The 27,363-nt window shown below is 35.7% G+C and overlaps 1 protein-coding gene across 1 annotated transcript in view; it reads right to left on the minus strand.

Annotated features, from left to right (window-relative positions):
- TMEFF2 (transmembrane protein with EGF like and two follistatin like domains 2) overlaps positions 1-27,363 on the minus strand; it is a gene marked incomplete at both ends in the record, with an annotated part of 248,249 nt that overhangs the window by 115,042 nt on the left and 105,844 nt on the right. The window contains one exon of the mRNA XM_082841099.1: positions 2,892-2,988. Within this exon, the coding sequence (XP_082697225.1) occupies positions 2,892-2,988 (97 nt within the window). The remainder of the gene's footprint in view (positions 1-2,891; positions 2,989-27,363) is intronic.

Below are 27,363 nucleotides of genomic sequence, written 5' to 3' on the forward strand. Positions count from 1 at the left end.
TATTTATGTAAATGAAAATCAATATGCTTATCATTTCAGCACCATTCCTTCTTGCTTACATTGGACATTTTAAGTACATTTTATTTGAACGCTAACAACTTTTCATTCTTGCCTGGGAAGTATAATGATCTTCTTGGCTCCCTGCCCCCTGCATCCCTCTAATCTTCACAGCTATGGCCACTTAGCCTCATCTGGAGGCTCAGCCTTATTCTGCATTTTGGAACTAATCTTGTCTCTAGGCTGGGGGCATACAAGATGTCCTAGCCAAAAGCTAACGGATTCAGCAACCAGTCATCCTTGCTGCTGGCTTCATTCTGACCTTGTAATTTATTTCTGAGATCTAGGGGCTTGTCCCAGCCTTCTGTAGCCAAGGCTTGGCTTTGTACACCAGTTCTGGTAGGTGGGTATCTATCCAGTATCTGCCCCTGATTAGCTTTCCAATTCCTTGATGACTGAGGTTCTGCCTTATCCTTCTCCTTGCTCCCTTTGTAACTGAATTTCTTTTCCTAACTCCAGTACCCATGGCTGTTGAAGCTTTCTGATGCCACTTACCTTGCCCAAGTCTCCTTATCCTGTATACCAGAGATCTGAACTTTTGCTAGAATACCAGGAGTGACACTGCTTGCCCGAACATTTTCCCATTGCCTGCTGCAAGCTTCTCTCGTCACCAGCTCTAACCCTGCAGGTCTTCAGTCACTGGATCTAAGCTGCCTGCAATCTGGCCATCTCATTTTTCCAGACATGACAGGAAAGAAATACTTTAATTGCATCTTTGGTTGAATTGTTATGCTAACATCCTCTAGTTACTTTCACCTCATATCTTCATCTTGGCCCTGCCACTTAAACATTTTAAAACTCAGTTTCCTCCTTGTAAAGTGATCATAATAGAATCTACTCTAGGGTATTTTGAAGATAACTGAGGAAAAAAAAAGAATGCATACAAATAGACTAAGCTCATAGTAAGAAATCAGTCATTTTTATCTGCTATTATTGTCTCATTCCTTAAATCTTTGCAGTTGTAAAGTGAAACCATGTCACTTAAAGGTGATCATTAAAGAGTGGGGAATGGAAAATTCTTAAGAAAAAATTAGGGACCCATGTGAATTTTTAAAAAGTAAAATAGCTGACAGCAAGAAAATTTACAGCATTAAAAATAAAGTTGAGCTACAGATGTAGTCATCAGCAAACATTAAAACAAGATATTTTAAGGATACATTTCTTATCAATGTGTCTTAATATATAATGACTATGACTATACAGAGCCTTAAAGCATTTAGGGAGGAGAAAGATTCTCTGAGTCAGTCATTTATCTTAGAGCAGTATTTATACAACCATCTGGGGGAGTTTTAGACAAGTAAAGTTTTAAGCCCCACTTCTCTGAAATTCTGATTCATTAATTTTGACATGGAACTAAAGAATCGATGTGTTTTAAAAATTCCCAGCCAGGTTTGGGAACCATAAAGTTCATCAGCCATTAAGATGTCCAGGAGGTTCCTAAGAAAACATATGTCTGTTTACCTCAAGATGGTCAAACCAGTGCATACACTCCCTGACTTGACTCCTAGCTGACCATTGGTTAGAAATGTTTAACAGGTATGGAAATCCTACTGATATCTGCTTTTATTAATGGGTGGCTAGTTCACGTGGCTAGTCAATAGCAGTGTTTATTGTAAGTACCTAGTTAATTTACCCTAAGAATCTCAGTTTGCTCAGTTGGAATCCTCAATTTAATCTACATTCAAAAATATTCTAAAATGTTTTAAGTGCAGACTGTTTCATTCTTGCCAAAATTATCTTGCCTTAATTTTTTCTTTCTGTTTCTTAGATGAATTGCCCCCTCCACCCACAAAAGTTTGATGAAAATGATTGTGTTTTCCTTCAACTTTACTGAGATATAATTGGCATATAACATTGCATAAGTTTAAGGTGTACAACATGTTTGATACACTTATATATTGCAATGTGATCACCACCATAGTGTTAGCTAACACCTCCATCACCTCACATAATTACCAATATTTTGTGTGTGTGGTGAGAACATTTAAGATTTACTCCCTTACCCACTTTGATCAAAATGATTGTTAACTGCTCTAGTCAAACACAGTCTGCATATTGAAAAAAAAAAAGAAAGGACACCTGGTTGTTTTTCTGAAGTTATGTGTGTAAAAGAAAAAGAGATAGAAAGAAAGAGAGTCTGCCTCTTTCCACTGTCATGCCATACAAAGACCTTTGGGTTGCTCACTTTACGTATGAGATCAGGGTGGGACCAATACACGTGGCTGCCCTAGAAGACTAACATTTTGGGACCCATTCAAAATAATGAATATTATACATAATCTGTTCAGCATATCTTTACAGGAGAAGCTGAGTATTGCTTGGGTGAAGGGAGAAGTTGATCCTACGGGGTGGCTCAAAGATTATTCCTTGCCCTACCATCTCCCTAATTCAGCTATGAGAGTGCCTATGCATACCCTTTAAGTAAAATCTGTGCAGTTGCCCAGATCCACCATTTTAGGAGCCGATTAGCAACTATCCATTGTTTCTTGACCATGCTTTTTGAGAGATGTTCTGATACATACAATTTTTCTCTCCATCTCTTAACATGACAGTATTTGGGGGTCTTGGTGATATCTTATTGTACCTTATCAAGTAATGCCCTGGGCAGCTGCTTGGCTGACCCAACTTTTAGTTCAGCTTCAGAAAGTCCTTTCTGTTATTGTAGCCCTCATTTTTTACCCCCGTGAGAACTGGATTAAAAAAAAAAACATAAAAAAAACTGCTGAAAATGTCTTCTTTTAGGAAATAATTGATAAAGTAAAGTATCAATTTTAGGAAAAATTGATAAAAAAAATTGTCATTATTTTCTTTAAAAGAATAAAATAGCACATTACCAGACATCCTCAGCATCTTCATCACATTCTGCACCAAACTGGCAAATATCACAGGTGGATGTCTCCTTTTGACTGGTTTCTCCTGAGCCTTCATGGACTATAGGACAGAAGAAAGGGAACAAAAAGAATTCAGATAAGTGTGCACAATACCAACAACTTCAAGACTATTCTATATGAAACCTGCTACTTTTCCAATGGAGCTATTGGAGCTCCATTAAGATCGTCATATTCGGCTCCCTTCTTCCCTAAATTTGAAGAAAATTAACAATAATATGCTAGCCATTGGTATGTGGTGAATAATTCTTTTTACAAGAAAAATAAACGAGAATACTGGATTTATCAAAATTGTTTGGCTAATAGACCATACGAAAGTTACTTAATTAAAAGGGATTTAGATTGTTACTTGCCTAGAGGAAAAACCTAGTGTCTATAAAAATATACTTGACATTTTCTCATTCTTAAATTATAGATATTTTTTCATTCAAAGGCTTTAATACATAATTTAAAAATTTAGATGGGCAGCCTTGACTTTTTAGATACGTCTTTTCCCCGCCTCAAGATGCTAAGTACTTATACGGAAAAATATATTAATTATGTTTTCAGAAAACATCTTTTAATTGGTTTTTACAGTAATTTCTTGAATCTTACATAAATGTTGCACAGAGCTCATCATAGTGATTTCTTCTATGAGGGTTATGAACATATATTTCATTTAAAAAATATATACTGTCGCTGATGATGATTATTGATATTGGTCCTTTTTATACACATAAATTACAAGTGTAAAAATATACTATATACAACCTAATTATAAAATTAAGCTTTCAAATCAGGAAAGAATAGTGTAAGTCAAGAAAAAAATTTTAGTATTTGAGTTCAAGAAATAAAAATCTGAGCAACACTTTTGAGATGATGGATTACTGTTTACCCAATTAAAAAAATATGTAGTTGAAAGCAAAAATAGTTTTGCTTATAGATGAAAAATTGCAACAACCTAAGTACTGCATAGATAATCTTATTCCATGGACATCTTATATACTAAAAACGTGTTTAAATCAAGAGATCCTTAAAACGTGCACTCTGCAAAAGGTTATACATTTTCAGTAGAAAAAGAACAGAGGCAATTAAGTATGGCATTGGCTCCTAGCATTATGAAGCCTAATAAGATAACGTTTTTAACAAAACATCATTGATTAACATGCACCCTAAACCTAAGAAATTTAACCGTATTTTATTTTAATATGATATTTTTCATAATTTGTTCTTTGTCTATTAACATGAGAATTATTAATATTTACAAAAGCAAAGGTCTTTATTCCTTGATTTTCCAATTTACTGCTGGGCAAATGAGTGATCTGATTTACCAGAGAAAAAAAAAAGAACAAGAAGACATCTCTAAGAGCGTTCTCTATTTTATAGTTTTTCCAGGAAAGACAGATTTATTTTTTCCAAAGCAACATTTTTTCCCCTGTACTTGATTTGCCCTGCACTTTTAAAAAGTTATGAATTAAACAGATCAACTTCAATTGCAAAAGTATTGATGGTATAGTTTTAAAATTGGAAGTCTAAAAAAATGGTGTTCCTCCCCAGAAAGAAGAAGGAGTTTTAGACTCTGCTAAAATAGACAGCACTTATTATCCACTCTATTATTTTAATACAGGCAAGACCATTAGAGTGGACTATGGGATAAGAAGGAAGCTGGGGACCTAACCTCAGGGGGTACTGAACAGCTGAGGTCCATCTCTTTATCACTTTCTTACTCTTAATGCAACACAGAAGCTGTTAATGGGAGAGAGAGCCTTTTAGTGTTAGCAAGATTAGCAGCTTCTAGACTAAAGCTTCCCATCACTCAGGAAACATACTAACACAACGGGAAGGTCCTTAATGAACAGTTGTAGCCATTTATGGGCAGCCCTATCTTCTTTCGCAGCAGGGATCCTTGGTTAGGGATCTACTGGAAGTAATCCAGGGGATGAATCGTGCTACCTCAGCAAAACTAACAATAATAATTCTACTGGAAGTCACATTACATTTCTATAAAAGGGCAGTTATTGGTAGACTCGAGATGTTTGGAAATTCTCCCACATGGAGAAGTAAACCCAGAAGTAGCAGTAGCAAAACCTCTATCAATCAACGTTCTGGGAATAAAATGTGAAGCAATCACAGTGAAAAATAAAGTAAAATCTTTCCATATTTCTGGAAGCACAGATTTGCACCTTTGTAATAAACAAACAGATGAGTACACTGCTTCATTTAACACTATAGACCAAGATTCTTAAATAGGAGTGGGCTCAGAAGCTCTGGTAGATTTGGTTTGTTCATTTATGTATTGTTTTTTAGATAAATGCCCTGAGATATCCTAGGAGGTACTGAATTTGTAGGCTCGAGGCTTGGATATGTATACTTTAAAAAACACATCCCTAAGAATATCTGCCCTAAACAATACTGAAAAGACTTCCTCTGGCCCAAACGTCTTCCTCATGCAGTGAATGTCTAGCACAGGACTTCTGTCACTTTAAAGTGCACAGGAAGCACCTGGAGGTTTTGTTAAAATGAAGATTCTGATTCAGTAAGTGTGAGGTGTAACTGATGCTGCTGGTCCACAGACCACATTTTGACTAGCAAGGTTAGCACTGCATTTTTCCCATCACAATTCACAATTTATTAGTGGGTAGTGCAATGGAGTCAGTGGGTCACTATCAGCATTTTTGTAAACATTTTTGTGTACATGAAGCAGAATATACTGGAATAGAAAACACAGAGTGCATCTTATTTAGCAAGCATAGGTTTTATTTTATAACACTGTTTTAGTTATACATATGTACATCCATCCAGCACTGCAATGTAAATTTCATTTCTTACTAAAGGTCACAGTCACAAAAGCTTGAACACTATGGATTTAGCACATGCTAGATGCTCAGAAAGTATGTGTTGAACAGGAGTGTTCCTTTTTCCTGTTCTTTTTACAGTATCAGAAACAGGAAGGATTGGTGCTTATTTGCATTCATCCGCTGATTATGCAGGAATGAAATTCATTTATCCTAAAGTATTATTTTAACCATGCACTTGCATTTTAAGCCTTTTATTTTGAGTTGTAAAGTAAAAAAGAATTATTTCCCTCTATTCTAAAACAACAGGTTTCAGCGTGTGACTGAGGGAAATTTGAGGAGCAAGGGAGGCAGAGCTCCTGAAAGCATATTATACCTAATATGCTACCCTACAGTTAAAACTGATTTAATTAATTCCTTTAAGAAGATTCTGGATTGGAGCATTATAAGAGATGATCAAATTGCCTCTCTCTCAAACTCTCCCTGCCCTCGTGGTTTCATCCGGAAAATTGTTACCAAAATTCCCTTATCATGACCTTGTTCTGGCCCAAATCAGTGGGTGTGCCCACCCACTGGGCCCAGTTCTCTTCCTAACTCACTATAATGCCTCCTGGGCCTCTTATAATATTCCTAACCTATGTTATACTATTTCTGAAAACATGATGAAATAATATAATGTTCAAACACACAGTTATTCAATGTCATTTATTTGGTTCAAAATTTCACTAAAATTTACATTCAGTAAAATGCTCATATCTTTCAGTCAATTTTGAGGAACGCATGCCAAGACGAAGAACAACTCCATCATTCCAGAAAGTTTGCTTCTGCCTTTCTCAGCCGTTTCCCTACCACTACTATGTCTCTACATATAGGCTGGTCAGTAATCCGATCTGTCACCACAGATGGACTATTTTAGAATATTACATCAATGGAATCATACAATATGTAATTATTGTGTTCAACTCCTTCCACTTAGCTTCATAGTTTTTAAGATGAATTCAGGTAGTTGCCTGTGTCAGTAGTTTATTTCTTTTTATTGCTTGGTATTCAATTGAGTGAATATACCACAGCTTATTTTTCCATTATCTTGTTGAAGTACATCTTGTTTCCAGTTACTGTCTGGAAACAATAACTGAATATTTATGAATAAAGCTGTTGTAAATAGTCTTGTAAAAGACTTTTTGGGCACACAAGTTATTTCTCTTCGGCAAATACCTCACAGTGGGATATGGTATTCAGATAGCCACACCAGCTTTCTTTTGCTTATTGTTTCTGTCTTTCTTACTTTCAACCTGCTTCTTAACTTATGTCTAAAGTGTGTTTCTTGTAAACAATATATAGTGGAATGTCACTTCTTTATCTAGTCTGAATCTGTCTGCATTTAATCAGGGTATTTAGTCCATTTACTTTAATGTAATTATTGATATGTTTGCTTTTTAAGTCTCCCAACTTGGTGTTTGATTCATTTTTTAAAAAAATTCTTGAGTTACAGAAATTTTTAATATATTTTAGGTACAAATTTTTGTCAGATACATGTATTGGGATATATTTTCTCAGTCTATTTTCTTGAACGTGTTTTTTTTTTTTTTTGTAGGTGTGCAGAAATTTTTATTTTGATGAAATCAATTTTTTTCTTTTATGATTTGTCATTTCTAAGAAGTCTTCTACTTGAAGCTCATGAAGATATTCTTCTATGCTTTATTCTATTCCCCATTTTTATTAATTTTAAAATTTTAATTTAAGTTTATGGTCTATCTAAAATTGGATTTTGTGCATAATGTGAAGTAGAGGGTGGGCTTCTTTGTTTTTACCATGTGGACATGATTTCTCTCTCTTGACCTGTCAGTGTGGTGAGATATGTTGATTGATTTCCATATGTTAAGCCAACCTCACATTTTGGGGATAAGTCAAACTTGATCACGGTATATAACCCTTTTTATATATAGCTGGATTTCTTTTGCTAGTATTTTCATAAGTATTTTTGTGTCTATGGTTCACAAGATACGCTAGCTGTACTTTTCTTGTATTGTTCTTATTTTGTTTTATTATTATGGTTAAAATGGCCTCATGATATGAGTTGGGAAGTGTTCCTACTTCCTCTATTTTATGAAAGAGTTTGTGGAGGATTGGTACTATTATTTCATATTACATTTCATACAAGGCTATTTAAGTTTTCTATTTTATTGCTTCCTACACTTACTATTTCCTTTATGTTATATACTTAGAGTTTATTTTCTAGTTTCTTAAAATGGAAGAAGTGCTTGATTTTATACCTTTCTTATTTTCTAATATAGGTATTTAAATCTGTACATTTTCTCCTAAAGACTGCTTTAGCTGCATCCCACAAATATTAATATGTTGTGTTTTCATGTATTTTTGTGAAAATATATATTGTAATATCCTTCAGGATTTCTTCTTTGACCCAAGGATTATTTAGTAGTGTATTTTTTTTTTTTTTTTTTTTTCGGTACGCGGGCCTCTCACTGCTGTGGCCTCTCCCGTTGCAGAGCACAGGCTCCGGACGCGCAGGCTCAGCGGCCATGTCTCATGGGCCCAGCCGCTCCGTGGCATGTGGGATCTTCCCAGACCGGGGCACGAACCCGTGTCCCCTGCATCGGCAGGCAGACTCTCAACCACTGCGCCACCAGGGAAGCCCTAGTAGTGGATTTTTTTAACCTCCAAATATTTGAGGGTTTTCAAAAGTACACTATTTTTATTTATCTTTAATGTAAATATCCAAAATTCATTGGGAATCATTTTAAATATACAAAAGAGTTGTGTGGCCTTAAGGACACAGAGAAATGCAGGCTTCCAAGAGCCACTCAAGGTCTTAACATTAAAAGGAAAGTAATAAATATATAGCATAAGGTTCCATTAAATTCAAAGGACTTTAGAGTTAGGTAGGAAGACTTTTATATCTTTTTACTCCACCCCCCACCAGAGCAAAATTCAATCAAATGATCAACCTGGATGAGAGTTGAAATAAAAAATAGATTGTGTGAGCTGCAAGAGTAAATTGTTTTGAAGTCCTGAAAAGTCTGAAGTATTGAAAAGAGCTCAGCCTGATTGTCCAGGCTTTGAAACAAATCTCTCTGGAGTTTGACAGCTCTATGTCTCCTGTTCAAGATGTTATAAAAAAATCCATCCATGGTGATCTATCCATCATGGTTAAAGTAAATATTCTGTTTAATTTAAGTCCTTTGAAATTTATTAAAACTTGTATTTTATGGGCCAGAATATGATCTATCTTCTTGACTATTCCATGTGCATCTTAGAAGTTGTAACCTCTTGTGGGGAGTGATTTTCTGTAAATATTAATAGCTTAAGTTGATGGTCCAAATCACCCATAACTGTACTGATTTTTTGTTTAATTGTTCTATCTATTACTGAGAAAGGTGTGCTAAACTCTCTACTGGTGACAGTAAAACTGTTTCTAGTTCTCTTTTGTTTTGTTCTTTTGTTTCATCTTGTATTTGGGAGCTCTGATATTGGGTTTATAAACATTTAGTAGTCTCATGTCTTCTTTAATAAGTGACCCTTTAGCATTATGAAATGCACCCCTTTACTCTCTGGTCACACTATTCATCTTGAAGTCTACTTTGTTCTGATATTCAGATAACCACACCAGCTTTCTTTTGCTTATTGTTTCTATCTTTTTACTTTCAACCTGTTCATTAAGTTATATTTAAAGAGTGTTCCTTGTAAACAATATATAGTTGGATTTTGCTTTTTTATCTAGTCTGAATATGTCTACATTTAATCAGGGTATTTAATCCATTTACTTTAATGTAATTATTGATATGTTTGTTTTTAAGTCTACCAACTTGGTGTCTAATTCATATTTAGCTAATCTTTTTGTTTTCCTCTGTTTCCTTTTCTGACTTTTTTTTAGGAAAATCAAATATTCTATGGTATTTATTTTGTCTTATCTCTTCTAATAATTATTTTGTTATATTTTGGGGTTATTATTTTGATGGCTACTTAAAGGATTATAATATACAACTTCAAATTATCCTAATCTATTACTTCATGAACAATTTAAAAACTTTATTAAAATACTATATTTTTAATTACCATAGTCCACCCTTTGCATTCTTATTGTCATATATCATACTTCTACCTGTTCTATAAAACTCGTGTTCCTTTTGAAAATTAGTTTTACTTTAAACATACACCCTACTCTAATTTCAAAGGAAAAAAGCCAGAGATGTCAGTGCTAATGGAGACTCCTTCCCGTCATCATTAAATAATTATTTAGCTGCTGACCTGTATTTGCTCTAACTTTTCAAGACTTATGTATAGTCTCACATTCTCCATGGAAGACACTGTTGGCATATGACACTTATAGTAGATTGAATTATTTTCCCAATAAAAGGATTATATGTTCCTCTCCATAGCCATATGACTTGAAGTTCCATGATATCACTGATAGGCTTATGACTTGTTTTTGCCATTGAAATGTCAGTGGAAGTGAGAAGATATATAAAAGCCAACATGTAGATTTCTACTTTCTTGCTTGTTCCCTTTGCATAAAAGAAGACACATCCAGAATAGGAGCTGTTTCTTCAACCAATCCCAGAATGAGAAGATATATAGAGCAGGGCCATAGTTGACCACAGCCATGGGAGCAAGAATTATGTCACTTACTGATGCTGTAAGCCTTTGAGGTTTTGAGGTCGTTTGTAACTATAGCTTTACCTAGTGAAAGATGGCTAATAACACATGAATTAATGTTATTAATGAATTCTAAGGAAATGTTTTCACATCATTTTCCACACTTCATATTTTGGTAGCATTACTATACAACCCTAGATCTGCTTTTAATTGTCTCCAGATCTCCCTTTGAATTTCTATTTCTTTTCTATGTTAGCATATATTCTGCAATAGTTAAGCCATGTTTATTCTATTATATTTTCATTTTTTCCCAACATGGCACTATCCTTCCCAGTCTATTCATGGTTCCCATTTTATTCTCCATGTAGCTCTAGCACATCACTTTGACAGATACATAAGTTGTCCCATTTAAATTAGGCATAGTATACACATTAAACATAGTATATGCAGCAAAGGAAGCCATAAACAAAACAAAAAGGCAACCTACAGAATGAGAGAAAATATTTGCAAAGAATGTAACTGACAAGGGTTTAATTTCCAAAATATACAACAAATTATACAGTTCAATATCAAAAAACACACAACCCAATCAAAAAATGGGCAGAAGACCTACATAGACATTTCTCCAAGGAAGACATACAGATGGCCAACAGGCAAATGTAAAGATACTCAACATCGCTGATTATTAGAGAAATGCCAATAAAAACTACAATGAGGTTTCACTGCACACAGGTCAGAATGGTCATCATCAAAAAGTCTACAAATAAAAAATGCTGGAGAGGGTGTGGAGAAAATAGAAATAGACTCATAGACATAGAAAACAAACTAATGGTTATTAACGGGGGAGGTGGGGAGGGGTAAGCTAGAAATTTGGGACTAAGAGATAGACACTACTATATATAAAGTAGATAAACAACAAGGACCTATTGTATAGCACAGGAAACTATATTCAATGTCTTGTAATAATGTATACTCGAAAAACATCTGAAAAACAATATATATATGACAGAATCACTTTGCTGTACACCTGAAACATTGTAAATCATCTATACTTCAATTAAAAAACCCACAAAAAACACAGTATAAATATGCATAAATATAAGCCCAGGACCAGATGGCTTCATAGGCGAATTCTGTCAATCATTTAGAGAAGAGCTAACACCTATTCTTCTCAAACTTTTCCAAAATATAGCAGAGGGAGGAACACTCCCAAACTCATTCTACAAGGCTGCCATCACCATGATACCAAAACCAGACAAAGATGTCACAAAAAAAGAAAACTATAGGCCAATATCACTGATGAACATAGATGCAAAAATCCTCAACAAAATACTAGCAAACAGAATCCAACAGCACACTGAAAGGATCATACACCATGATCAGTGGGGTTTATCCCAGGAATGCAAGGATTCTTCAATACATGCAAATCAATCAATGTGATGCACCATCTTAACAAATTGAAGGAGAAAAACCACATGATCATCTCAATAGACGCAGGAAAAGCTTTTGACAAAATCCAACACCCATTTATGATAAAAACTCTCCAGAAAGTAGGCATAGAGGGAACTTACCTCAACATAATAAAGGCCATATGTGACAAACCCACAGCCAACATCATTCTCAATGGTGAAAAACTGAGACCATTTCCACCAAGATCAGGAACAAGATAAGGTTGCCCACTCTCACCACTATTATTCAACATAGTTTTAGAAGTCCTAGCCACAGCAATCAGAGATGAAAAAGAAATAAAAGGAATCCAAATCAGAAAAGAAGAACTAAAACTGTCACTGTTTGTAGATGACATGATACTATACATAGAGAATCCTAAAGATGCCACCAGAAAACTACTAGAGCTAATCAATGAATTTGGTAAAGTAGCAGGATACAAAATTAATGCACAGAAATCCCTTGTATTCCTATACACTAATGATGAACAATATGAAAGAGAAATTAAGGAAACACTCCCATTTACCATTGCAACAAAAAGAATAAAATACTTAGGAATAAACATACCTAGGGAGACAAAAGACCTGTATGCAGAAAACTGTAGACACTGATGAAAGAAATTAAAGATGATACAAGCAGATGGAGAGATATACCATGTGCTTGCACTGGAAGAATCAACGTTGTGAAAATGACTCTACTACCCAAAGCAATCTACAGATTCAGTGCAATCCCTATCAAACTACCAATGGCATTTTTCACAGAACTAGAACAAAAAATGTCACAATTTGTATGGAAACACAAAAGACCCCAAATAGCCAAAGCAATCTTGAGAAAGAAAAATGGAGCTTGAGGAATCAGGCTCCCTGACTTTGGGCTATACTACAAAGCTACAGTAATCAAGACAGTAGGGTACTGGCACAAAAACAGACATATAGATCAATGCAACAGGAGAGAAAGCCCAGAGATAAACCCATGCACATATGGTCACCTTATCTTTGATAAAGGAGGCAGGAATATAAAATGGAGGAAAGACAGCCTCTTCAATAAGTGGTGCTGGGAAAACTGGGCAGCTACATGTAAAAGAATAAAATTAGAACACTCCCTAATACCACCCACAAAAATAAACTCAAAATGGATTAAAGACCTAAATGTAAGGCCAGACACTATAAAACCCTTAGAGGAAAACATAAACAGAGCACTCTATGACATAAATCACAGCAAGATCCTTTTTGACCCTCCTCCTAGAGACATGGCAATAAAAGCAAAAGTAAACAAATGGGACCTAATGAAACTTAAAAGCTTTTGCACAGCAAAGGAAACCATAAACAAGACGAAAAGACAACCCTCAGAATGGGAGAAAATATTTGCAAATGAAGCGACTGACAAAGGATTAATCTACAAAATATACAAGCAGGTTATGCAGCTCAATATCAAAAAACAAACAACCCTGTCTAAAAACGGGCAGAAGACCTAAATAGACATTTCTCCAAAGAAGAAATACAGATTGCCAACAAACACATGAAAGGATGGTCAATATCACTAATCATTAGAGAAATGCAAATCAAAACTACAATGAGGTATCACCTCACACAGGTCAGAGTGGCCATCAAAAAATCTACAAACAATAAATGCTAGAGAGGGTGTGGAGAAAAGGGAACCCTCTTGCACTGTTGGTGGGAATGTAAATTTATACAGCCACTATGGAGAACAGTATGGAGGTTCTTTAAGAAACTAAAAATAGAACTACCATATGACCCAGCAATCCCACTACTGGGCATGTATCCTGAGAAAACCATAATTCAAAAAGAGTGATGTACCATAATGTTCATTGCAGCTCTATTTACAATAGCCAGGACATGGAAGCAACCTAAGTGTCCATCGACAGATGAATGGATAAAGAAGATGTGGTACATATATACAATGGTATATTACTGTGCCATAAAAAGAAATGAAATTATTTGTAGTGAGGGGGATGGGCCTAGAGTGTGTCATACAGCATGAAGTAAGTCAGAGAGAGAAAAACAAATACCGTATGCTAACACATACATATGGAATCTAAAAAAAAAAAAAATGGTTCTGAAGAACCTAGGGGCAGGACAGGAATAAAGATGCAGACGTAGAGAATGGACTTGAGGACATGGGGAGGGGGAGAAGTAAGCTGGGAAGAAGTGAGAGAGTGGAATGGACATATATACACTACCAAATGTATAATAGCTAGCTAGTGGGAAGCAGCCGCATAGCACAGGGAGATCAGCTTTGTGCTTTGTGACCACCTAGAGGGGTGGGATATGGAGGGTGGGAGGGAGACGCAAGAGGGAGGAGAAATGGAGATATACGCATATGTATAGCTGATTCACTTCGTTATACAGCAGAAACTAACACACCATTATAACACAGTTTTACTCAAATAAAGATGTTAAAAAATATGCATAAATAGAAACCTCCCTGGGCACCAAGTCTGAAATAAAGTAGGTGGTCCCTGAAACAATCAGATTGCATCAACAGAAAGAATGAGATTTCTAAGCTTAAATATGATTCATAGAGACTGGTTCTACACTCATTTAAATTATTGCAAAGTTTAAAAATAAATTTACACAAATTTTATATAGACCTTAATCTGAAGTTTTCAAAATTTAGAATGCGTTTTTTCTTTTTTGTATTTTAGAGTCAATATCAATCCAGTAGTCAGTGTTTTTTGTTTTTTAAATAGGTAAGATGACAAAGTAATCATGCCTTGGTAGGCATGTAATTTTTTCCACTTTATTTACATAGATAAAGGATTCAATATATCTGTTGTAACTAAAATTACTTTGATTATAAAATTATAAACAGCAATTTTTCTTTCTGAATAACTTACATACATTACTGTCTCATTATCACCAAAAAGCTGAACTTTTGAGTTTATCCTCTGATGAAGGAAAAATTCCACTTAAAGAATAGAAAGAAAATTTTAAATCAAAACCCTCCATTCCATTTTTTAATTTGTATAACTTGTCTATTTTGCCTTTTGTATGCCAGTTTTACCTCTCACATGCCTCTCCCACATGTAAGTTGAATTTAAATGATGGAAGCTGCTGACAGTTCCTAGAGCTCAGACAATTCTAAGCTGTTGTTTTTGAGCTACAGTCATGTTCTCTTTTACATTTTCCAACATTTTCCTAGAAACCTCAATGACTTTAAAGAAAAATAAGAATAAGTACTTTCTTTTTATTCATGTTAAAATGTGATGATATTTGTCATGTGAATAACAAGTACACTGTTACATCATATTATTGAAATGCTAAAACAAAAAGAAGTAGCATTTTGATCTGCTATTTACAAAACTAACACAGATTAATTTTTTATGTGTATCAGTGCCATATGCAGTAAGATGTGTTCAGGTTTGGGGAAAGAAATTCATTATCTTTGCTTCTTTTTAATTAAAAGAAGTACAAACCCACTAATAATTTTTAAGTGGTTTAAATGCCAAAAAACTAAAGGAAGGCTGAAATTACACTTACACAAAATGGTTTAAAACAACCAAGCGCATGACTGAGCAAATGTGATTCTATATTAAACACTCAAAAGAAGAGATCATTACAGAAAATTTAATTTTTCATAATTAAGCTAGTTTGCTAGAGCTTGACACAGATTCTTTAGAAATCACATATAGTTTATCTTCTGCACAGCTTAAAAAATTTAAGAGATTAATACAATGTTACTATGTTGAAGCAAAATTCTATTGTCATCATTTAAGTCTGACTGATTTCACTCAGTCCTATCTAAGTTAGAACTGAAGATACTCAGTTGATTAGAAAAAAGAAGAAAGACAATGAAGTAAAGAAAGAAGAAATGAGAGAAGGATGGAAGGAAGGAAAGAAGAAAGGACAAAAAAGCTTATTCAGCTTGATATCAGGCATGGCAGAATTCATCCGAGAACATTACCATGCCAAGACTTCATGAAACTCTTATTGTATCAATCATATGATAATTATATGCAAAAATATTTTATTATTCTCAGTGTAATTAATTTATATCGTTTTATGTAAATTCATAAAAATAATTAAATTTTTTCCATATTAAATGCCTAAAAGGTAAGAAATGTGTTTTTTATTGGTAAGTGATGAAAACTGACTTGGGCTGAATGAGCTACTGTAAAGCATAGAGGGTACCAAATTCCAATTAGAGGATATTGAGAAAAGACTAAGAGTTAGTAAGTGGAAACAGTAAATGTACTTGATACTTTTGCACAGATTTGTGATGAGGAAAACAGAGAATGAGGCATTAGTTGGAAAATGATGTACGGTCAAGAAAGGGGTTTTTTATGGAAGGACAGAGTCGAAGCATCATTGTCATGCTGAGAGAAATGGTGCATAAAAGAACAAATTTATGCAGAAGAGAAAGGGGATAATCACAGAAGTGATGTCCTTGAGAAGGGATGGATTTACAAACAGGTGCAGTGGTTGGTCTTAGAGGTACAAACGTCTTCTGCTCGAGGAGGGGTGGCAGAGTATGTGGGTACAGATGTAGGAAGGAGGTGACACTGGAAAGAGGAGGATGAAATAGATCTCTTTTGGTTGCATTTATTGCCTGTATTGTATTTGTACTCAAAAGCATGGTTATCAGTTGAGAGCATGTGATGGGAAGAGAATGTGAAATATAAGGGAGTGAACGTGAATGAAGAAAGACCAAAGTCTTTCTAAGTCTTTTCAACACTAATTTGTTGCTTTCCAACTTTGTGTTTAATTCTTCTAATTAGTAAATCTCTGATAACAAAGATATAGCTTTATTAACTTGCACTTCTGTATGTCATTAGTACATGACCTTTGATATTGATAACTTCAAGGCATTTTCTGATATAAGAAGTTTTATTTGAATCATCAAATGAAGACTAAATTGCCAATACAGTCAACTCTAACCTACTTAATGTTTGTTTTGGTAGAGGGGCTTTGCAATCTGGTAACAACTTACATGTCATGTTTCTTTCCTATTTTCCCATTCCATCATCACAGTACTAGTTCAGATCGTCATCATACTTGCCTAAACTTCTAACTACCTGATCTCTGCACTTGCAAACTTGCCTCTCTTAAATATATGTCCCATGTATCTTATTAAAATGCAAATCTGATCATATCATTTAAAATTGAAAATGACATGAAGTAATCTAAAGGCAGTTACATGATAGGCAAAGTTCAGGGGTAATGCTAGGAGAGCTGGATTTGGGTTGCCCAGAGTCTTCTTGATCCCCAGATTTCTTATTTGTAAAATGAGATGCCTGCCCTGCTTGCTCACAGGCTGTGGTGAAGATTAAACAGGAGGACATGTGAAAGTGCTTTGCACCCTCTAAACTGCTCTGCCACCCTAAGGTGTTAACACTAAGAAAGTGTTAAAGTTGAAGTAAACTCATTATCTTATTCCAAGTAAGAAAGTTCTTTGAAGGAAGTCCAAGCCTGGGCATCACAAACGTGAATTTTTGGCCCTTGTGAGTGGCCTTATAGTGATACTGAAGTAGGAGTCTTTGAGGGAGCAGGGAAATAAGAATCACAGAACAACATAATGAAATAGAGAAATAAAAATATTGAGAAACTTGTAGAAGAGGTCTTGCACCAAAACATCCTCATTTGGTTTCTTATATGAAGGGCTAAAAGGATTGAGGGAGGAGCAGGTAAGAAGTGGATGAGAAGTCTCAGATCGGTCACCTCAGAAATTTCCCAAAGAGCTCTAGGCTGTTTGTTCTAGTACACTGGGTCTTGGAACAAAAAAAGCACTAAAGTGATCATTTTGTTCTTATTGATGAAGATAAGAATAAAATAAGAGCTTTACATTTTCTTTTTCTACTTGCCTGTTATGGGCATTGGATTTCACTGTAAAGCCTGAAAAACATACTCATCTAAGTCTAATTTCCAAGTCTGAATGAGACTTAAAAATAAAACTTATAAAGATCAAGGCTTGTTTAAATATATAACTTATTGATATAAATAGGCCAAAGTAATAAAAGAGCAGCAGTAATAATGAAGTCAATTTTAAGAGGTCAAGGCATTTCATAGAATTGGTAGTTGTAGCAATAATTTTTCTGAATTGCCTATAATATTTCTAGCCTATTTTTGCTATTAAAGATCCAGTCGCTAATTTTTGGAATCACAGTAGCCAAAATAATGGGAAGAATGTCAGGGCTGGACTTCAGTGTTTGGGATTAGTTTCAGTCTTGGGTTAGATATAGCCTCACTCTTTTCTCCACCCCTACTTGTTCTATATTGAGAGACCCTGTTTTATTTCTACAAGTTCCCTCTGCCTATTGGCTCTGGTTGGTGGAATTTGGCTACTCTTGTTATTCCTTTTTCCAGTCTACAGCTGTCTCTCAAACTCTGGTTTAAAATCTGTAACTTATGACCTATTCCCTAGCACTCTTGAAAACCTTTCTTGTGATGCCCCATCTTGGAATCGGCCCCCACTAGCAGCCACTCAAGGCTGGCTCCACTATGCTCAGTTTCACTCCCCGCTCCTGGAAAAGTGCTTTCAAGTATATTATTTCGAAGCAACATAAACAATAGAAAGCAATGAAAACATATACAGTCAAAAGTAAGGATAGGTATTCCCTGGTGGCGCAGTGGTTGAGAGTCCGCCTGCCGATGCAGGGGACACGGGTTCGTACCCCGGTCCGCGAAGATCCCACATGCCGCGGAGTGGCTGGGCCCGTGAGCCATGGCCGCTGAGCCTGCGCGTCCGGAGCCTGTGCTCCGCAGCGGGAGAGGCCACAACAGTGAGAGGCCCACGTACCGCAAAAAAAAAAAAAAGTAAGGATAAAAAGGTCTGCATTATCCAATCTGAAATGTGAAAGAAGACATGAACATCTTCCACAAAAATGGGAAAAAAGAAAATACAAAACCAAACCAAACCCACAAAATGGTCTAAGGAAGCTGGAGTGCTGGAATAGGTTAGAAATTGACTTCAAGCTAATCAATATGACTTCTTTACAGAACCATTACCTCAGTCTAAAACTGTAAAGTGGAGGGAATGAATAATTGTGGAAAAGACATCTAGATTTTTAAAAATTGCATGGGATTTTAGAGAAGATTTTATCACCATTAGATTGCCAGGGATTTCCAGAAATAAATGGAAAGAGATAAATTTTTAAAAATTAACAATGCTCTATTTAGAATTTCATAATGAGACTGATTTTCTAAACTTTAAGTTTTTAAACTCAAACCACTTTCATTTATAGTATCATCAAGATTCATGGACCTTTCATTTTTACATGCCTTACACCTGAATTGTATGATAATTGGAACTAAAATAATTTCCTTGTTTTTGCAGATTTGGAAAAAAAAATTCTTCAAGTTTTGGGGAAATTTGCTGGTGAGCCTGAACCATAAAGATTTAGGTTTAACAGGGACTGTAGCTTATTACTACTGTTTAATGTTTGTTTAAAAAATTATAATATTGAAGGACATATATGCTAAAATTCTCAGGCATAAAAATATGATTTAATTTGATGAATAAGTAAAAACATAAGGATTAATGTAATAAATCCAAGAAGGAAACATTTTAAAAGATCAAAACATTTGTATTATTATAACATTGTGGGTTTCATTTATGGAATTAATAACAAAATAAAAAAAATATTTTTGTAAAGCTTTGCTGTTGTTCATTTAATTTGGTCAGTGAAGTATGTCTAATGACTATGAAATATTGGTCAATAAGCAACCTTGAATGATACTTTAAAAACACAAATCTTGATAATGATACAACCCTGTTTAGTTCAAAGTTTCCCTATACCTTCAGGATAAAAATCCACAGCCTTTATCATTGTATTCAAAGTCTTTCATGATTTGCCCCCAACCTATCACTCTACCTTCATCTCTAGCACCCCTGGCATGCTCTTTATGCTGATAGCTACTTGTCACTTTGCTGGGCATTTACACATGCTGTTTCCACTGTCTATAGTGGCACGTCTGTGGCTAATTCTGATTTTAACTTGAAGATTCAGCAGTAGTATCACACCACTCAGGAAAGATGTCCTCATCTTTCACCCTCTTCCTTCATCCCTGGTCTGTGTTGGGCTCTTGGTTTGTACACCCGCCCATTCTCAGAACGTCTCACATTGTAGAGGTTTCCTGACTCTTCCATTGTCCTGAGAATTTTTCAAGGTCAACTCGTATGTCTCATTTGCTTTTATATCTATTCTTAGCACAGGGCTTGGGAAATGACAGAAAGTAGTGGTCAGAGAGGGGAGTTTCAGAATTCCAGATCTTTCTATTGTTGTACTTCTAGGTAATAACAAGGTGTGGCCACATTTCTAGACAGCTAAACTGAATTTGAGGAAACTGAGGAACCATGAGGCCAATGTTGAGAAGAAATATCAGATACACCCTTGATAGTTATTAATGTACATTAAAATGTCCAGGCACAGGGCAAGACTGCATATCTTGGATGCCCTGTGGTTGAACAGTCCATGTAACTAGTTCTGGCTAATGAGTTGTTGAGTGGAAGTGACACGAGTCAATTCAGGCTAGAGGATTTAATTGCTAGTTGGAGACCTTCCCTACTACTGAAGGGTGCCTAGGATGGGCAGGAAAGGGAGCCAGAAAAGGAGGCTATCACGGGGGATAATAAATAGCAGTCAGATGTGGCACATAATTTGGAGAGAGAATTGACAATATTTACTGATGGATTGGGTGCAGGTAGAAAGTCAATGCTCAAGATAGCTGTCCATTCTGTCTGGGTCCCTGAGTGACTGCAATGGGCAGAGCCAGCTGCCCCTAAATAGTATCTCGCCCAGCCAACCTGCGGTGAACATGGAGTGAGAATAAGAAATGAACCTTGACTCATGGAAGCCACTAAGTTTAGGGGAATGTGTGTTACTACCACATAACCTTGCATAACCTAGCACAACCAGAGTATGTCAGGGAATGAGGTTAAGAGGCATGGATGCCATCTGTTCCATTGTGCTGATGGAACTCACCAGCAACTCCCAAGTACCCAACTACTGATGGTTACCCTGGAATAGAATACATGAAAATAAACCAAGTGCCGAATTATTGAGAAAAATGGCAGTAATGGGAAGTTCAGCAGGTTATACCAAAAGTGTGGGGAAAAGGCGGTATCAGCAAATAGCATGAGTTTTGAATGAGAAGTGGTTTATTGAGTGACAGTGCCAGACTGCATTGATGGTAGTCTGAAAATGACAGTAGGAAGCCAGAAATGTATGGCCTGAGATGGGAAAGTAGAGCAGCAATAGATAAGGTTTGGAGGGGAGCTATGCTGCCACTGGGCAGAAGACAAGAGAAAACTGTTGAAACATTTAAGACAATTTAATCTTACTCTTTCACTAGAGCTAATATTGATAATAACTATCAAAAAGTGCAAGAATATACTAAATTCTTGTATCCCTAAATAGGCCTAATTATACTTTTTCAGAGCATACAGGAACTATTTCCTGGTAATTATTGGTATTTTAAAAGCTATGTTCACATGCACGCTTTTAATGCCTTAAAGTCCTTTGACATGAAGGTTGGACTGTGACTGATTCGGGGTATCCCCAAATGGAAAAACATTTTTTTCCTATCTCAAAACACATTTTGCTTCCTGCCCAATTTCATACCCACACAACATTCTGTACTGTTGCTTTCATTTTCCCCCAATGCCGCTTAGATTTCTTCATGCATATTTGTATTTTTAGATCAGATAAAACGAATAGAAGTTTCTTCCCTTGAAAAATGTGTAGTGTGATTCAAAGAAAATGTTAATGAAAAGAAATACTAAGTCTTGTGAAACATCGATATATAGCAACTAATTGGAAAAGCAACTCAATTGCTTTTTCTTTGTGTTGTGTCTGAAGCACTGTTCTTATGGAATTATGCAGCTGTACAAGCACTGGTATCGACAGATTTTTTAAATGGAAGAGATAGGGGGTGGTGAAACAATGTACTAAACACCATTTCTTTCAAAATACTCCTAAATATGGAGGTAGTATGTAGGGACTCATACTTTCTTTACTGCATCATATTCATTTTTAAGAAAACCACCTCCATATAGAAATACTTTCCACCAACACAAATACAGGTATCAAAATGAAGACGACTTTTCCTGGGTTGTTAAATTCCTTCAGAAACATGGGCTGTCTTTCATGACAACAGTTTCCTTCCTCCTCTGCTCCCACACAGCTTGACAAGCAGGTCACAGAGAAAGGTTGTTAACTACATTCCTTTGCCTAAAAAGGGATTTCAAGAAAACAAGTACCTTAACTTCACTCTTAAGAGAGGGTCAGACGGCTGAGGCGGTGATTTGTTTGTGTACATATGGGCTAGTGCAAAGGAATGGAAAAAATATTCGGGTGAAGAATTTCTAAATGGGAAGATGTGTTTTAAAGACAGCTTCTATTATATGTCAGCTACACCTGGCAGAGTCACAGGGCAAGGTGAATAAACTATAAACAATGAAGTGTCCTTAGTGAAAACCTCTGCATAGTGAGAGAGATCTGTGGGTGGGATAGAACAGCCAAGAGTGTCACTCGCATAGTATATGTTTTTTAAAGCGGGTTTCACATCACTTTTACTGTAACTGGGAAGGATTTCAAATTTTTTAAGATAAATTACTTGGACTTAGCTTCTACTAAAAAAACCCAAGACGATATATGATCGGTAGACACATTAGATTAAAAATAAAATTCAGTTCAAGAACTTCAATAAAATTAAGAAGCCAGTTGCATTCTTGGTGCATAGAAATGTACGTTAAAAAACGTCCTAGTTTAGTGCATCTGTTAAATGATACAATATACTTATCTATAATTACTCCAGAGATCAAATTAAGTACATTCCTCATTTGTTCGTTTGTCTCTAAGGAAAATACAGGAAAACAAATGCTAACCAAAAGATTAATGGACTTCTAAATGTATAATACATTAGCCGCTCCTTCAATCTTTGGGAAACAAAATATAAAAAACAAATAAAAATAAGGCGTTGTCTCACATATTCTTGGTAAATTTCATGAAGTTTTAAGGTTCTTGTCAGTATGAATTTGATTTAAAGCTGTAAATCGTTTCTGAATATTTCTATGGCTATCCAGTTAGAAACATCATACATAAAAATGTTCTTTATTCCAGAAAAGATAAAACTCCCAGTGGTAAAAGAAGATTTAGGTATCTCTGAAGGTTTCTTATCTCCTGGCAATATAACTCTCTGATGGTTCAGTGCCTGAGAGGGTTGTCTGAGATCACTCATCAAATAAATCAAATAGTTGGCTGGTGAAAAGAGGGGGAGCCTATAGTAATCTCATGTCTTTGCTTCCAGACATCAAATCTTTCTTCTAATAAGCCAGTAGAGAAGTTAATGTCACTTGATGTGGCATATGAAAACTTGAGTCTCAACCTGCCTTAAGTTTCTGCTACTAGTTCTGAGAATGTTTGACTTGCCCAAGCAATGATTATATTTAGTTTTAACATTTTAAACCGCAAATTCCAAAATCCTGATGTGCTGAGGAAGATGTGGTGGCAAGAAGGCTGGAAACGTACTGAGTTTTGTCTCTAAACTTCTTGGAGGAATTTTATGGCAACATAGAAAATCCACTTTGGTGGGGTGATCTTTAAATATTCTATAAATATTTGTTGATATGATGATGAAGGTAGATTTATTTTATATATTTTTGGTTAATATTTTACTGAAAGCTCTATTTTACATTTCGACTGTAAAAAACAAGTCTTTTTTTTTTTTGCGATACGCGGGCCTCTCACTGTTGTGGCCTCTCCCGTTGCGGAGCACAGGCTCCGGACGCGCAGGCTCAGTGGCCATGGCTCATGGGCCTAGACGCTCCGCGGCCTGTGGGATCTTCCCGGACCGGGGCACGAACCCGTGTCCCCTGCATCGGCAGGCGGACTCTCAACCACTGTGCCACCAGGGAAGCCCCAAAAACAAGTCTTTTAAAAATTAGAAATCAAATACTTTAGAACTGTGTGGTCCAATATAGTAGCCAGTAGCTACTTGTAGCTATCTAAATTTACATTAATTAAAACTAAATAAAATTTTAAAATCCAGTTTCTCAGTCGCACTAGTTACATTTCAAGAAATTCATAGCAACATGTGGCTAGTGATTACTGTATTGGACAGGGTGGATATGGGACATTTTCCTCAGCATGGAACGTTTAGAGCACTTCTCTAGAAAGATGCATAATTCAGGTATGGCATATAATAGTATTCACAAATCGATCTTCCCAATCCAGTGTTTTTGTTTTAGAGTCTTTCAACTTATATAGAATAAGAGATGGCATGACTCTCATTCTCATCTTCCAATGAAATGGAGAGAATATCTTACCATGATACCTGCCTGTGTGGTTTGACTATGTGTGTCACTTCTGTATATAATGTCCCTTGATTATAAATAAGCATAACAGAAATTCTTAATTAATAAAACCTCTCAAGTGCCCAAAACATAGCTGCCTTCTAATTTAGTCTCTGAACATCCTGATAAGAACCAGTATTACTGTGGCTTGAAGCTCACAGATTAGATGAACAGAAGTAGGCATAATAGAGTAAATGTGCTTTTAATGAACATTTTTTGTTCCTCTGTCCAAAGCTCTGGCTACCAATTATATTTATAGTTTGGGTTAGCATGCCTACCTCATACACTGAGATTAGTTATTGTGCCTAGAAAACAGCACTAATATATACACACTACTTAGCATATATCCTTGCAAAAATGTTTCCTTTTCATGGGGACCTAATTGTTCCATACATAAACTTAGCCATGTGAATGTAAACCAAGACAACATAGGAGCCTTGAGCAGTATATTATTGATTTGATTTTTGGTGGCTAAAAATTTCCTACTGAAGAATTATCTTCCCAACTGACAACAGCAGACCTCTCATTAGTACTAACAGGTTGAGGAGGGAGATTAAAGCAAACTGAAGGCATAGAGAGATGCCTTAATTCCGTGTTCACACCTAGAAGTGGTGATAAGCTGGGGATCTGCCATTACCTTGATATTTTGGAGATAAATGGGTATCTGAATAAATAGAAGCCTTCAGTCTCTGCAGCCGTCACTAACATATTTCACCCTAATTGCAAAATATTTATTTTAAACACTAAAATACACATTGAGGAAGCTAACCTCGGCTGGTGAAAAGGAGATTTCAACTGATAACTTTTCCAGATTAATTCAAATAGTGTGGGAGATATTGAGGATGTCATTTTATCCTTTATAGTTTGACTTTGTATTCTGTACATGAGGAAGGAAGGAAAGAAGGAAAGAAAGATGGAAGGAGCTACCTCTATGGTTTCTCTGTGGCTAAGAACTTTTTGGGTCAATGGCTGGTTTTTTATTTTGCTCTGTGCCCTAGCACCCACATATTAATTGGCACATGGCATGGCAGTTAGGAAATATCTGTTGAATAAAAAACACTTAATAGATCTTGCAGAGACAAAAAAAAAATGGTAATTTTTAAAGTTAATGTTTGTGGGTATATTATAACATTTCTTTATTAAAATATACATATTGCTTTGTTATATTTGAGAAACTAATATGTAGTGTTTACTGAACACATTGTATCTAGTAGTAATAGGGATAAAGCAGTGAGCTAAATCAAGTCCCTGTCATCATGGAGATCAGAGTACAGGCATATCTTGTTTTACTGTGCTTCTCTTTATTGTACTTCACAGATATTGCATATTTTTTTTAAACAAATTGAAGGTTTGTAGCAACTTTGCATTGTCAGATGTTGGTTAGCATTTTAGGCAATAAAGTATTTTTTAGTTAAGGTATGTACATTGTTTTTTACGCTTAATGCTATTGCACACTTAATAGACTGCATAACTTTTTATGCACCGGAAAACCAAATAATTCGTGTGACTTGCTTTATTGCAGTGATCTGGGACCGAACCTGCAATATTTCTGAAGTATTCCTGTATTGTGAGAAAATATCTTTAAACATTTGTGGATACTTTAAGACCACATGTTGTCTCATTTGAAAATCAGCAGGTTCATTTACTCATTTAGTCCAGTTTATTCTCTCTACCCGACGACCACCACCTTATTAGGAAGTGATGGGGAGAATGAAATTGAAGGAACAAATTTTGTGTAACTGGATGTTGATATTGAGGAATCTGGGTTCTGAGGAGGTGACGTAGCATACGGGTGAGCAGGGAGCAGCCAGTGAGCCAAAAAGTCTACACAGGAAGTACCTAGGTGTGTAATTAGGGTGTGAGTGAGGATATAGCTCAAGGCTGAGACTTCTGACCACAGGCCACCTCTCCCAATTCTCCACATGGGCCACTCTGAGCTTCAGTTTGACCCTTTGCCCACTCTTTGCATTTTGTTTTCTTTTTCAAAGAAATCTGGCTTCAGAAAATGATATCTAAATGATAATGTGTCATTGTGCTGATAAGTAGGGTTACAATGCTTGAGACAGATAGATAAAAGCAAGAAAGGCAGCTAGATGGCAGATCAAAGGCATTTCCTGAACAGAAGGTGGAAATTAGCAGTTGGGAATTTTAGCAAATGCACTTAAGAATGTAGAGGAGCTTCTCAGGCATTTATTAGAAGCTAATTCAAACCCTTCAAGTTATGGAGGATTCTGTAAAAAGCACCTCTTAACTGACCAACTGTCAATTAGCAAAGGAGAAAATGACTCAAGTACTCCATTATGATGATGATCAAATAAATGAGCTTTGATTACTATAATAATGGTAGTATAAGTTATAAAAAATCTCTGGTTTTAGATATGAAAAGAATTCATAACTGGTGATCATCTGTAAAATCTACTGTAGAAAACTACAAGTATAATTGCTCAATGATGCCAATTTATTTTTTCTTCCTCAAACTTTACAGGTGATCTAATATAATGAGAAATAATAATCATTAAGGTTTGATCATGCCAATCTAATTTTCTGGATGGCTTATTAACCTTGCAAAGATGTCTTTCCTTTACTTCTTGATCATTAGATCAGGCAAAAATTAGAGCAGGAATGAGGAATGTCAATTACATAATGATGTGTGAGAGGATACAGAACGGTATCATGGATATTTAGGCTTATTTGTCCAAGTCTGGCTACATTCACGTACACCCACGTAAGCACACTTTTCAGTTTCTTCTAAGAAAGTGATTTAACAAAACGTTGTATTTCAAAATAGGATTTAGATGTTTTTTCCTAAACTGAATCTGGTTCCAGTGTATGAGCTCCAGAAAATAAACAGCAAAAAGTTCAGAGTCTACATTAAACAGCTTCTCTCACCACACTGTCTGAAAACTATATTCCATGTACTGCCAGATTATAAATAAAAAATAAATCACACATTTGACAATAAAGTAGACCCTATTATCAACTACATGAATTTTGGTCTGAAAAAAGGAAAAAAAAAATATAAATGTTGTTCAAACTCAGAGGAGGTATGATATACCCCTTCTTTTTTTTTTTAACACCTTTATTGGAGTATAATGGCTTTACATTGTTGTGTTAGTTTCTGCTGTATAACAAAGTGAATCAGCTATACATATACATATATCCGCATATCCCCTCTCTCTTGCGTCTCCCTCCCACCCCTCTAGGTGGTCACAAAGCTGATCTCCCTGTGCTATGTGGCTGCTTCCCACTAGCCACCTATTTTACATTTGGTA

The sequence above is a fragment of the Leucopleurus acutus genome (genome assembly GCF_964270905.1).
Source record: "Leucopleurus acutus genome assembly, chromosome: 6".
Lineage (NCBI taxonomy): Eukaryota > Metazoa > Chordata > Mammalia > Artiodactyla > Delphinidae > Leucopleurus > Leucopleurus acutus.